General features: G+C 43.5%; 1 protein-coding gene across 1 annotated transcript in view; it reads left to right on the top strand.

Annotated features, from left to right (window-relative positions):
- The window catches only part of LOC119500673 (protein kinase C-binding protein NELL1-like), a 384,179-nt gene that overhangs the window by 129,240 nt on the left and 242,063 nt on the right, over positions 1 to 12,876 (top strand). Inside the window, exon 5 of the mRNA XM_037790521.1 lies at positions 2,869 to 2,965. Coding sequence (XP_037646449.1) covers positions 2,869 to 2,965 — 97 coding nt within the window. The remainder of the gene's footprint in view (positions 1 to 2,868; positions 2,966 to 12,876) is intronic.

Below are 12,876 nucleotides of genomic sequence, written 5' to 3'. Positions count from 1 at the left end.
TGTTTTTCTCTCTTAGAAACATAAAAGAGACTAACTGTGACTCAGATGACAAATTCTGCTGCTGTTTTGTACTTGATTCATTCTCTCGCTGGAGGAAAATTGCTTTTTTTTTATAGCATTAAAGGAAACTAACTTATGGATCTTGTCTATGTTTTTTATTTTCCAAACACCGTCTACAAGTTATAGCTTTCTTTCTTTGACAGTTATAACTTGATATATCCGTCACAAACAAATGCAGTATAGGCGCAGGTTGAGGCTGATGATCTACAGAGTGAATGTCTCATTTGATCAGGATTGTGTACACTCTTAAAGGTACTGTTTGTAACTTCTTAGACGTGTAAATCATTGCAGGTCGGTGTCCCATGTGCGCTTGCGTGTGGCTACGCTGTACAGACTCAGACTCCAACACAAACTACACGGAAGCACCAAAACCGCAAAGTTCTATCTAGTGAAGCCCATCTTGCAAAACAGTGTTAACTCTTCCTGCTTCAGCCCCCCGACTGTGGTCATAAGACACAGGGGAGACCGTAGCTTTGGTCTCCAGGGCCAGAGTCTCTGCTCCCCTGCCTGCCTGCTTGCCTTCACTCACACACTGCGCTCATTCTAACTCGCTCTCTCGCTCCACATCTCACGTGCATGCGCACACACTCCACACTGCAGAAGAGTTAGTTTAGCTCCGAGAATATCTAGTGAATGTACAGTGGACGTTTGTGGAGATATGCTGCAGCTCCCCCAGACCAACAGAGGTTTCCCGTGTCATGTTTCCTGCTGCTGAATAAATAAATGGGGCTCCGGAGCGAGTAACGTTATCGTCTCCGACCAAAACTCCGGTGTCTCCCCTGTTCCCTCTGACGGCGGTCGGGAGGCTGAAGCAGGAGAAGCCAACACTAGGATCAGCATTGATTCATGGAGAGACCTTCGTCTGGTCAGCTAACATTACTGCCAAGCAGGTGAAATATAGAGTGATATTGTGCTTTTAGCTCACGTGTGTCGCCTCACTGTTTTGAGCAATGCTTGTTCATGTCTATGTAGAGCGAGCACAAGCGCGAGCGCGAGCAACAGGACGCTGACTTTTTTGACTTAATGGCCACAGGTGTCGCTGTTGACAAGCAATTTCTGATACTTACATAGAGTTCCTTTAATGTCATTAGCTTATTAGGCTCTTAGAGCTAACATGTAAGCAAGCACTCATTTAAAGTTACTGTGAGGAACTTTTATCTGGTTATGAAACAGTCAATTCAATTTCAATACAATACAATTTAATACTGTATTACTATATGACCTTCATCAGTAAACAAGACCATCAACAAGAAGATTAGCTATTTCTGTATAGTTATTCTTAAACTTGTCATCAGTGACACTGGATCAGATTCTGTGAAAAATCTGATAAAATCACGCAGGTTCACCAGAAACTCCTTCAGCTCAGACTCCAGCAACTCAGACTCCAGCTGGGCATCCGGCAGCAAACCAGCTTGCCATGGACAGACCCAGATCCGGCTACGCCTCCGCCTCCGACCTGCAGCCTGAGCTCCGGCGGGAGGTGGCTGGTGGAGAGATCTGCGCCCAGGCCATATTGCTGGGCTCGCTGGAGGGAAGGGGGGCACTGGAGAACCAGAACCGGGATTGCACAGTGCTTTCTGTCAGACCCTGCTGCAGTAAAATGAGCTGAAATGCTCAGAAACACTACCGCTTTTGTCTACAGGAACCAACACAAAACTAAAGTTCCTCGCAGTAACTTTAATGTAACTTACATTTCACATGAAGCAGAAACATGGGCATAAAGGCATCCCAATAGAGCCCATTTTCTTTCCACCTGTCAAATTATTGACATGCGTTGTATTCACGATTTATTCACTTTGTTCGGTGCAGGTAGTTTGCGTGAGCTGCCCGTAGTTTTATAGTGGGGGTTGGTGAGAGCTATTAGTAGTCAACCATATGTGCAGGCAAATCAAAAACCAAAAGCTGACAAAACCTTTGGAAGCTACAGAGCTGCGGGGATTATAGCAGCACTTTTTACATTACAGGGAGTCATTTCACTCTGTGATAATAACAAAAATGCTGCTTAATGGAGCAGTAAGTATATGCTGAAAGCCTAAAAAATGACAGCATGCAAACGAGATTGGTCTTGAGATATGACCTAACCAAACACCTGCCCAGCTGCTGACATTCACCCCTTAATACTAATAATACGTTTTATCTTGCATGATTATTTATTTCCTCTTCACTTTGCCGACTCTTCAACATTATGACTATTACCTGTTTTTTGAAGTGTAGTACCGTGAGTCATTGTTGCAGTTCCTCTGTCAGAGATCAAAACAAACTACTAAATAACTGAATGCAATACCCTCAATGAAGATGAAATCGAGACAAATCATCTTGCTGCTCTTGAGTGCTCCTTCTCCTACTAGTGCGAGCAGAGGGAGGAGAAAACTTGACAAGTTGTTCTCTGGCATCCCCATCCGTGCTCACCAGCGTCCTTTAGACCGCTTCATTGGGGAAAAAAAAAAAAAAAATGGTGCTGAATGACGCTGAGGATGTTTGCCTTGCTGATGCCAAAGCATGTTTGTGTCTGTCTGTCTATCTGGAGTCGGGTTAGTTAATCCAGCCTACATCCCAGGTCCAGATATCAATACCGTGTTATAGAGGGCCACGGGGCGAGACTGGCTGTCATGCTCGAGGAGAGCAAGCCTCTGCTCATGAAGGGAGAGGGAGGGGGCGTGAGGGAGCGGACATGCACACAGTGTGTTGGATTTACCGCTCAGCTGTATTGGATCAGTGTTCCTGCCAGACCAGGACAAAAAAGAGAAACATGCTTGTATCAGTGTCGCTATCATAACCAAACATTCTCTTCTGATTTGTCGTTGGCAGGATTTACGAGCGGGTGATAGACCCTCCTCAGATGGAGCTGACCCCGGGCAGCGGAGTGTGGCTGGGCCAGCACAGCCACAAGCATGGCCTGTTCAAGGTAAGACTCCACAGATGATTTCCTTCATGCACCTGAACGTGCTTCACATTAAAGATTGCCTGGTATAATTGGCCATAGGCTGTGTGGGGGGAAGACAGCCAAGTGGAAGATACAAGAAAGAAGGGCTCTCAGAGGAGCCACAAAAAGCTCAGCGTATGCTTTGAAAGGCGTATTCCCAAGCCCATTACCAAGTTGTCGATTTTTAATCACTGCTCATTTTCTCAGGCTCCTGCGTGTGCTCACAGCAGGGAGGGGATGTGGCTGAGTGTCACCAAGACATGAACGCACTCCTGATATTCCCACCTCTCCCGCCCACCCACCATGCAATCAATGGGCCGTTTTATATTTTTTTCTGTCTAACATCTATGTAATATTGATCAGCCCACTGTGGTGTAAATAATTTCTCCTCCTCATGCTTTGACACTATCGCTGCTGCACATCAGCCCACTGTCCCCTCCTCCCTCTTCTTCTTCTTCCTCCTCATCCCTCATAGCCTCTTGCATCAAGGCTTCAAGGAGCTCCTTCTTCTGGAGGAAAAGCTCTGGTCTTGAAAGACGCAGCTCCCATCATCCAGTTCCCTACCCGCCGTCGGCTCAGTGATGGGAGTCTGTCTACCCCGACATGTGCAGGCAGCGCTCAGAAGTCTTTGTCAGCAGCAGAGACAGATGGTGTGGGAAGCGTGCAGGCTCGTGTGAAGCGAAGAGGGAATGGGGAGATTTTCCCTTCAGGTTTACACTGGGATGAGTTGGAATGTCGGCTGACAGGTGCTCTTGTAAAACATTGAATCGAGGACCTGTTGCACGTTGTATCAGAAGGGCCGTTTAGAGCTACATACACCTTTTTTTTTTTTTTTTAAACATTCACCTAATTATCTCCCGCTGCTACTCATGCATATTTATGAGCCAACATATCTCATAATTCAACGTGTGCCAAGAAGTTTTCCAGAGATAGAAACTTAGTTATAGTTTGATTATTCCATGAGTGCCGTCTACCCAGATCTGAAAATAATAAATTAGTTCTAGTTAAAGCCGCAGTTGGTAACTTTAATAACAATAAAGTTTTGTCATATTTGTTCGAACTGAAACTATATCCTGACTGTAGTGCCTTAAGACAGATAATCTGTGAAACAATCAGGTTCCTCTGCCTGCTGTTAGTGCTCCTAATGGCATTTGCAAGATTCCACCGCTTCCAAAGAAAAAACAACCAATCACAGCCGAGGAGTCTCTAACGCAGCCGTCAATCACTGCTTGTGAAGCTTGTGAACTCGCAAACTGTGAAACTAGTCAGCGCTGATCAAATATATATATTCTATTACTGTATGCCTATTTCTCACCTCAGATGTTTTCGGAAACATCTTGTACCTTTAAAGCTGAAGTAGGCGAGATTGGAGCAAATCTGATTAAAGTAGTAGTAGTAGTTATTTTTATAAAACGGTTTAAAAAATCATGTTCCTCCTGTGTCTTCTGGCATCCTCCGGTGTCCTCCGGTGTCCTCCGGTGTCCTCCGGTGCTCCTAACATCATCTGCAAGATTTCACAGACCGGAGGAAAACAAGCAGTAAGAGCTGATCTGAGGTCTGCTGTCCATCTGCTGTCTATGAGAGCCGGCTGTCAATCACTCGCGAAGTCCGACCAAACGGTCAAACTAGGCAGCGCTGATCAAATATGAATCAATATTATGTTACGTTAATGCCTATTTCTCTCCTCAGATGTTTTCAGAATCATCTTGTAGTGTACGGTTTAACTGTAAAATGAGAAAGTTTGTGACCCGGCAGCCATGTTGAGATCAGGTTGAGATGGCTTGAAGGAACGCCAAGTACCGGTCAAATGACCGGAGCACAGCCAATAGGAACGCTCTCTCAATGAAATGACCTGTGATTGGTCAAAGTCTCCCGTCACGGGCTAGATTTTCTAAAGCCTGAAAACAGAGCCATGAGGAGGAGCAGAAGTCTAGTTATCTCTCAGAACACTTGAATGTATAATATGCTGAAAGGTTATTATGGCATTTTTGCCCAATGATGCCAAACATATACTGACTACTGCCACTTTAACTCTCTCCTAAATCCCAAAACTAGAGTGCTAAAACTCAACGTTGTGATGTCATAGGGTACAAAGTCTGGAGCTGCTTCATAGACAATAAATGGGGAGAGATGCTATACAGTAGATGAACCTGAGAGCACCCAGGGGAATGTTCTGAGTAAATGGGAACATTTTCTGTTTCACAACTAACACTACAATAAAATCAAGCTCATTTTGGGTATAAAAAGAAAACAAACATCCATAAAATCTCCATTCATCATAAAGTCTCCCATTCATTGTCTATGGAGTAGCTCCAGACTTTCTACCCTATGACATCACAAGTTTGAAACTTACTTCTCTGGTTTCTGACTTTAAGAGAGTAGCTCATGTTCACAAATATCGATTGAACTTTCCTAGGCAATGGAAAATAACATACTGGCATTCTTAATTTAGGTGGTGTTCCCCTTTGATGGGTTTGGTTCCATTCAGGTTCAATGTCTAGCTACCTAGCTACATTCCAGCTCAGGGCTGCTGTCTTTCTCTGCATGTTAAAAAAGATTTAGTACTTTAAGAAAAGAAAAGAAGGATTGACAAAAACTCTCTAAAATCCTGTTGTCTTTTATTTCCCAGTCTTTGAATTAGCTTAGCTTAGCATAAAAACTGGAAGCAGGGGGGACACAGCTAACCTAACTCTATCCAAAGTTCAATACGCCTACCACTGCCTCGAAAGCTAACAAATCAACACCTTGTATCCCATTTGTTGAATCTTTACTCAAACACAAATTTAAAAACAACAAGTTATGGCTTAACGGGGAGTTACAGTATGTGCTATAACTATTTCTTGGCAAACATTGGCGAGGGATATTGTGCAGGGGCCTTAAGAGACACAAACACACAGAAATAGAGAAAGCCGATATGGACAGAGACAAAACATATTGTTAAAAAACTTTACTTTGCTACTCCTTTGCTATTCCCTTCACACTTTCTCACCTGCTCCCGTCTGTAACCTGCTAAAGACGAGAGGATAAAACAGAGCCTACTTAGATCTTGTCATGTGAAAAGCCGAGAAGGCTGAAGAGCTTGTTGGGAAACGAGAGAAAAGAATAAAGAGGGCGAAAGAAGTAGAAGAAGTAACAGTGCAGATGGAGATAGGAGGTGAGATAAAGCTGCAGCTGTAATCTATCCCATTCGGGACTCAGGAGTAGGATAATGATAAGACAAGCTAACTAGGCCTTTTAAATAAAACATATCGAGCCCTCGCAGCGGCTTGAGACGCTCCTCGTCCTCGTGCCGCCTCCTCCCGGGAGCTTCTCCGTCTGAAGGAGGAACTGTAATAAATTATCTTTATCTAGAATCCATTGTGCCAAGGATGCTGACTCCTCAGGGACACGGCGAGCTCGTTTGGAACCGGTGCTTTTGTGAAACGCTCGGTGTTTTCATGCACCACGGGCCAGTAATGAATCTACTACGGACAATGATGGAAAGCTCGAACACGTTAGAATGAGGCAGCGCAATGACGGAAAAGCCGAATCTGGACACGAGAGATTCACAGCTTAGATCTCTCACTCAAGTCTGTCTTTTGATCTCCCCGTGTATGTCTTGCATTGCCTCTGTTTCCTGGTTGTTTAAATTTGTTTGTTTATGCTTTTGTTCGCGTCTTTGTTCTTTTTATTTCGATGTACCATCCACAGTATGATCTTCTCTATACCTGGTGTTCAAACCTCAGTAGCAAAACAGTACAGTGTCGGGTTAATTACCCAACTTCTGAAAAGCAGAATGAGCAAAAGGAAACGCATCAGTATATTATGGAATTAATTTCAACTTCTTTACGAAGAACTAAACTTTAAGAATGTCGTATGCTGTGAGGATCCTTAATGGTGCTTAAAGGCAGGGTTGACGATGTTCTCCAGTATACACTATTTGTTATATCGGTTGAAATGGTCTTTACACCCCGACAGCGATTCATTACTTATGAGCTCTGAAAAAGGACCGGAAAAGAGCCGTCATCTGTAGCTGCTGTTAACCTGTAAAAATGTCTACCAATCACTGCCTCGAGGTCCGCTTGGAAAGAACCAATCAGATGCCTCCCTGCCTCCCTGCTCGTACTCAACACTCAGGCACCAGCCTGAACTCGTTTACTGGAGAATGGAAGAGAAAGCTCAGCCCTGCAGTAGCACTGCCGCGGTTACTTGTCATGAGGTAGCGTTGTTGAGTTGAGGTCCTCTCTCGGCTCTGTGTCTGTGAAGTAGTTACAATGCCTTGGAAGGAGCTCCGAGGGGAGGGGGTGAGCTCCTGAGGCGATGCTACTTTCAAATTATGCTAGCTTTCCAACATTGTCGACTCTATCTTTAAGTAATTGGGTACCTTAACATGTGAATGTACTGTATTAAGGATCAGGGCTTTTAAATCATTTGTATTGTCATTGAACGTACTTCTTTTAGGGTTTGGCGATATTGAAATTTCCCAACTGACGATATTGCTTCAAGAAAAAAGATGATCGTCCAAAAAAGCTGAAGAGAAATGCACGTAGATATAAACATCTATGGACTGTAGACGCATACATTGCAATACATAAGTGGCCGCAATGAATAGACAGTTAGCGCTATTTTAATGACCATGACATGCTGAGATCAATAAACCAGATCAATCAGCTGGTGACTAGTAAGTGACCTCGTACAGTCTCGCCTCCGTTTATATGTTGTTACCTTTGATTGAGGGCTGACTGCTCGCCGTGGGAGGAGTTTTGGTCCGGCTGTTCTTTGTGGAGGGAGTCGGTGGCAGACTTGCGTATTCTGGATGGTGAGTTTTAAGATATGAGCGGAGATGTTTTGGCGTTTCCATCTTTAGTCCCGACTTGTTTATCGCACAGTTTACAAATCACTTCGTTCACGTTTTCTGGCTCTCCTTTTTCGTTTGGTTTAAAACCAAAGAATCGCGACAATTCTTTCTTCTTCTTCCCCTCAAACAAGCGTGCGGGAGACCAGAGAGAAAGACGTTGTGTGTTCAGCTTTCAGTGCTTTTGTAGCTTTTAACTGAATCTCCAACTTCACCGTTTGTACTTTCACATACTGCTTTATTTTACCGTTAAGCTTTTCAGCTGCATGAGAGTCGTGTTAAGTTGCTGCTGATGAAAACTCAACAATTCCTGATTTTGCTGTTTCATAATAAAAGCTTTTAAATGACAAAATAACGGGGGACTTTTATTGTAAAGAATATAGGAAATGAAATGTGTTTAGCGCCATTTTACAACCGCTCCTTTGAGTAGCGCGTAACTGTTGTAATGGAGACATAAATTCCTGCCGTGCTGGGCTGACACGCCAAGTCATGAGTGGAAAAATCCTACAAGACACAGGAACTCGGCTTGTGTCTTGAGGAGTTGAAGCATTCATTCACCGACAGTCTGAACTGTACACACACTGCTTCTCTCACAGCTAGTTACAACTGACTTCCTTTCACCGTCACTCTGTCACACACACACGCTCCCTCGCTCTCTCTGCTTGTGTGTCTGTCTGTCTCTCTCTCTCTCTCTGGACCACAAACATAGACACTAACATTAAGCACACAACCTACGCACTGAGTTATTCCTTAAAGGAGTTTGCTACTTGTATAACACATTTTAGTTTAAAAAACATCTTAAAAATACATAATTCCCCGATGTTTTGCCCCAGCGGGGAGTCATCTCAGGCCCGCCGGGCTTACAATATACTCGCGGAATCCCTGTATTGAACATAATTGAATATCGTTCTGTTATCGTGGACACGTGAGGACCATTATCATGGCCAACCAATATTGTTTCTAACGATAATTTTTTTATATCGCCCCAAGCCTAACTTGTTTATATTTAGATGCTTTTGCACATCTGTTTCCCGCAAGAATGGCTAAATAAGATGCCTTTCTCCTTTCATTTCTGAAGAAGGCACAACTGCTGCCCCGACATTAGCTGATGGATTAAAGTCTGCACTGCCAAGACGTTGGTTAAGTGCTCCTGCTTAATTTCTATCTTTGTTATGTTAGGAAGTCGTGTGCAGTAGTGCATGCCTCCCTCAGGTTTGAGCATGTACGCTACACAGTGAATGACATATACACACATGTTTTTGTGTGCAATTTGATAGCCGATCCTCCAGACAATTGCAGCTAAAATCACAAGTTAAATTAACCCATCATCGTCTCTCATTTGAAACAAAAAGGCGTGCAGAAAAAGGCCTTTGGGGCGCTTTCACAAGCCAACATTTAGTCGGTTTTAATGAATCTCTGGTGCGGTTCGTTTGGACTGTTGTAAACACAGTAATGGTACTCTCACAACCGAGACCATCGCTTGCAAGAGGTTTCCTCGCGACCCCTTGCATGGTTCGACTGCAGGGAGAATATAATCATGACATAGACACAGACAAACAAGGTTAACATGAGTGAGAGAGGACTGACCTGGACTCCTGCAGAAGTCTGATGTTTCGCTTGACATCTGGGCCGAAAAGAACATACAGAATATGCTGAATAAAGTCCACAAAAATAGTGATGTTTATAAAGTCTTTTGAGATAAACTGAAGGAGAAGGGATTCGTGCGCACAGTAGATCGGTGCCGAGTCAAAGTGAAACAACTTCGACGGCAAAGTCCTCGATTCGCTGCATAGAAGTGGCTGCTCTCGAGACGAAAAACATAAATTCACTCCTTCGTACACGCTCCTCAGCACTGTGTTACTATATTGACTATAACTGGAAGGAAGTGCATAGATTATAGAAGTCAAAGTGATTTATTATTTTGTTTATGTAATCTATCGAATTAAAAAGTGATTCATCATTGTGTTAAGGTAACCTGTAGGAGGTTGAGCATGGAAAAGCTAAAACTCGGGACCTGTAGTCCTGTGACACAGGGGAAGTGAATCTTGATGAGCTAAAGCATAAAGATGATGACTGACGGCTGAAAGAAGAAGAAGTGACTAAAAGGCCTAGACAGGTCCCAAGAATGAGCTGAGTAATGATGTTAACATGACCATTGTATGAGGAGGAGAGAGGGGAAAGGGGAAAGGGGGAGAGTGTCCGCACATCCTTTGACGAGATGAGAAAATGAGCCTACTTCTCACTTGATTTATTACCTCAGTAAACATTGTAAACATGAGTTTATGGTCTCAATCGCTAGTTTCAAGTCTTCTTCAATACAGCATGATGTTCATTTAGTAAATTATGGTCCCATTTAGAGTCAAATAGACCATAAAGCAGGGGGATGCTTTAGGGCGGGGCTACCTTGTGATTGACAGGTCGCTACCACGTCGTTGTCTGGTCTGGGAGTTGTCCCTGTTTTCTTCTTAGAACTTTTACCCTTTCACAGTGTGTTTTCAGTCCGAAAAAAGTTCATTTTGAACAATTTGATCACCTAAAAATGTCTTATTTAGCGTTCGGTTGTACTTGGTTCCCCACTCTCTTGTGTCACTTCTGGTTGCAAAAAAACAAGATGGCGACAGCCAAAATGCTGAATTCGAGGCTTCAAAACAGCAATTCACAAACCAATGGGTGACATCACGGTGACTACGTCCACTTCTTATAAACAGTCTACGGGGGGAACATCTCAACTTGTTGTTTGTGGTGAGTTTGAGCCTTTAATGTCTGCATGTCTAGTGGCACCAACACGCAACAGGTCAAAGTTTATTGGACACTGAGTGAGCTACATCATTACTGTCCATCATAGGGCTGACCCCTCTTTGTCGATCAGTCCACTAATTGGTCATTTTGGTCTTAGCCGACTAAGATTTCTTTAGACACTTAGTCATTTTTTTATGCTTTTTTTCATGCTGAATTAGTTATTTCCTAGAAACTTAAGAGCACATCTCTGGTAAACACAAGATTTAAAGTGGTGCTTTAGTGTAATTCTTTGCTGAGAAACCCATTTTTACTGATCCGTCGATTAAGTCAACTAATCGATCAGTCGACAAAATCGAATGAGTGTTGGTCGACTAAGAATTTCTTTGGTCGAGGACAGCCCTAGTCCATCAAGGTGTCGTGTATTGCCTTAAAACAGTTGGCCTCTGTCAAATGGAGCACGGAGATGTGAATAAGTCAATTCTTTGTGGAGATCATCGGCATCATTATCATCCCTTTCTCTCTCTCTCTCTCTCTGTTCATCTGCCCTCTCTCATACTTGTTAATGAGTGTTTGTTGTTGATGCGTGTTTAGTCCTGGGAGATGAACCGCAGGTGGAGGTTAAGTCTTCAGACCCGGCTAGACCAAGGAAAGGTCATGTTGTGCATGATCAAATTGAGAAAATAGAATCACAGGAAAAAGCTTTACCCAGGATAATACTTCTGTCAATGTTGCCTGAAGGCGGAGTGCCGGCCAAATACGCCCAGCCTATTATTGCTATAATAAACAAGCTAACTGGGAATTATGACTGTACAAGCGAGCAGACAAGCGTAGAGATGGTAATTCTATCAGCAATAACGGTGAGTGAACTTGTGAACGTTTGGGGAAACAAAGAAACAAATGATGCATAAACAGCACATAGGCACACACACATTTGCACCACTTGTGAGGATCCTCATTGACTGTATTCATTCCCTCTCCCCAGCGTGAGTCTTATCCAAATCTTAAACCAATCCGTATTCTAATCTTATTTTTCATCTTTTTAACAGTATAAATACATCTGTTTCTCATACAAATGTGTAAAAACACACACGCACACACACATTTTTTTGTCTTGCATTTAGTCAAGACTACAATGCCGTCTGTAAGTATTTGGACAGTGACACATTTTTAATTGCTTTGTCTCTATACTCCTGCAGCACGTTGGCTATGAAATGAAAACGATGTTATAGTGCCGACGTTCAGCTTTACTTGATTATCTTCACATCCACAGCAGATGAACAGTGTAGGAACTGAAGCCCTTTTTTCATTCATCGTCCCTCAATGGGATGCTTTATATGTTTGGAGGAAACTCACAATCACTTGGACTGACAATACACAGTTTGGCCGTAAAAAACAACAACAAAAAAAGCCCTCGTCATCATCCCAAAATTAGATAGTGTGGTGGCAATAAACTATGTTCTTTCATGAAAACATGCGAGAATTACACGGTAAATGACGTAATACCATACGCAAGACATTGCTGATGTTGTTGTTGACACGTGTGTTTACAAAATAGCCTGTTTCCACACTCTTTTTTTTTACTATTTATTCCTCTAGGTGCAACAACAACTTTGCTCCATGTTGCAAACAACACATACAGTAAGGCCCTATTCAGACCTGGTATTAACATGCGTCCTCAGTGATCGGATCACAAGTGGACGGCTCTAAGTACAGGTGTGAACGCACTCAAGTCGCATTGAGGACGCATTGAGATCGGATCTTTCAGACCACAATCCGAGATGGTCTGGGCCACATATGACCACATTCTTTTAGCAGTGTGTACGCGAATGCGTCCTGGGCCACATTAAGAACCACTGACACCCGCCCGCCCGCCCGCCCGCCCGCCCGCCCGCCCGCCTGTTCTCTGTCCTCCCCGGCTCTCTGGAGCTCTGTAAGCTGGTGTTGTCTGGCAAAAGCAGCGGTGCTGATGGCACGGAGGTCCCCGGGGACCGCCGGTACAATAACCTTTTATTTAAATGTTAATAAAATGTACCAGAATTCATGAATATGTAGGATATTACTACTGACATTCATGTAATATTACATCACAACGGCTGCTGTATTAGCCGTGTTTTTACTGCGTGTTTATGTGCATTATAGAGCGGGGAAGTCAATCGGATCACATGTGGCCACTGAAGACGCATGTGGAGACGCAGTCTAATGCCAGGTGTGAATAGACGTAGTTAAAGCTGTCCACTTGTGATCCGATCACTGAATCACTGAGGACGCATGTTAATACCAGGTCTGAACAGAGCCTAAGTTCCTGTTGTAATAGGCGACC

This window comes from Sebastes umbrosus, chromosome 2 (genome assembly GCF_015220745.1).
Source record: "Sebastes umbrosus isolate fSebUmb1 chromosome 2, fSebUmb1.pri, whole genome shotgun sequence".
NCBI classification, from domain to species: domain Eukaryota; kingdom Metazoa; phylum Chordata; class Actinopteri; order Perciformes; family Sebastidae; genus Sebastes; species Sebastes umbrosus.
Note: the sequence above shows the minus strand (reverse complement) of the source record. Positions and strands in the feature narration are given on the sequence as shown.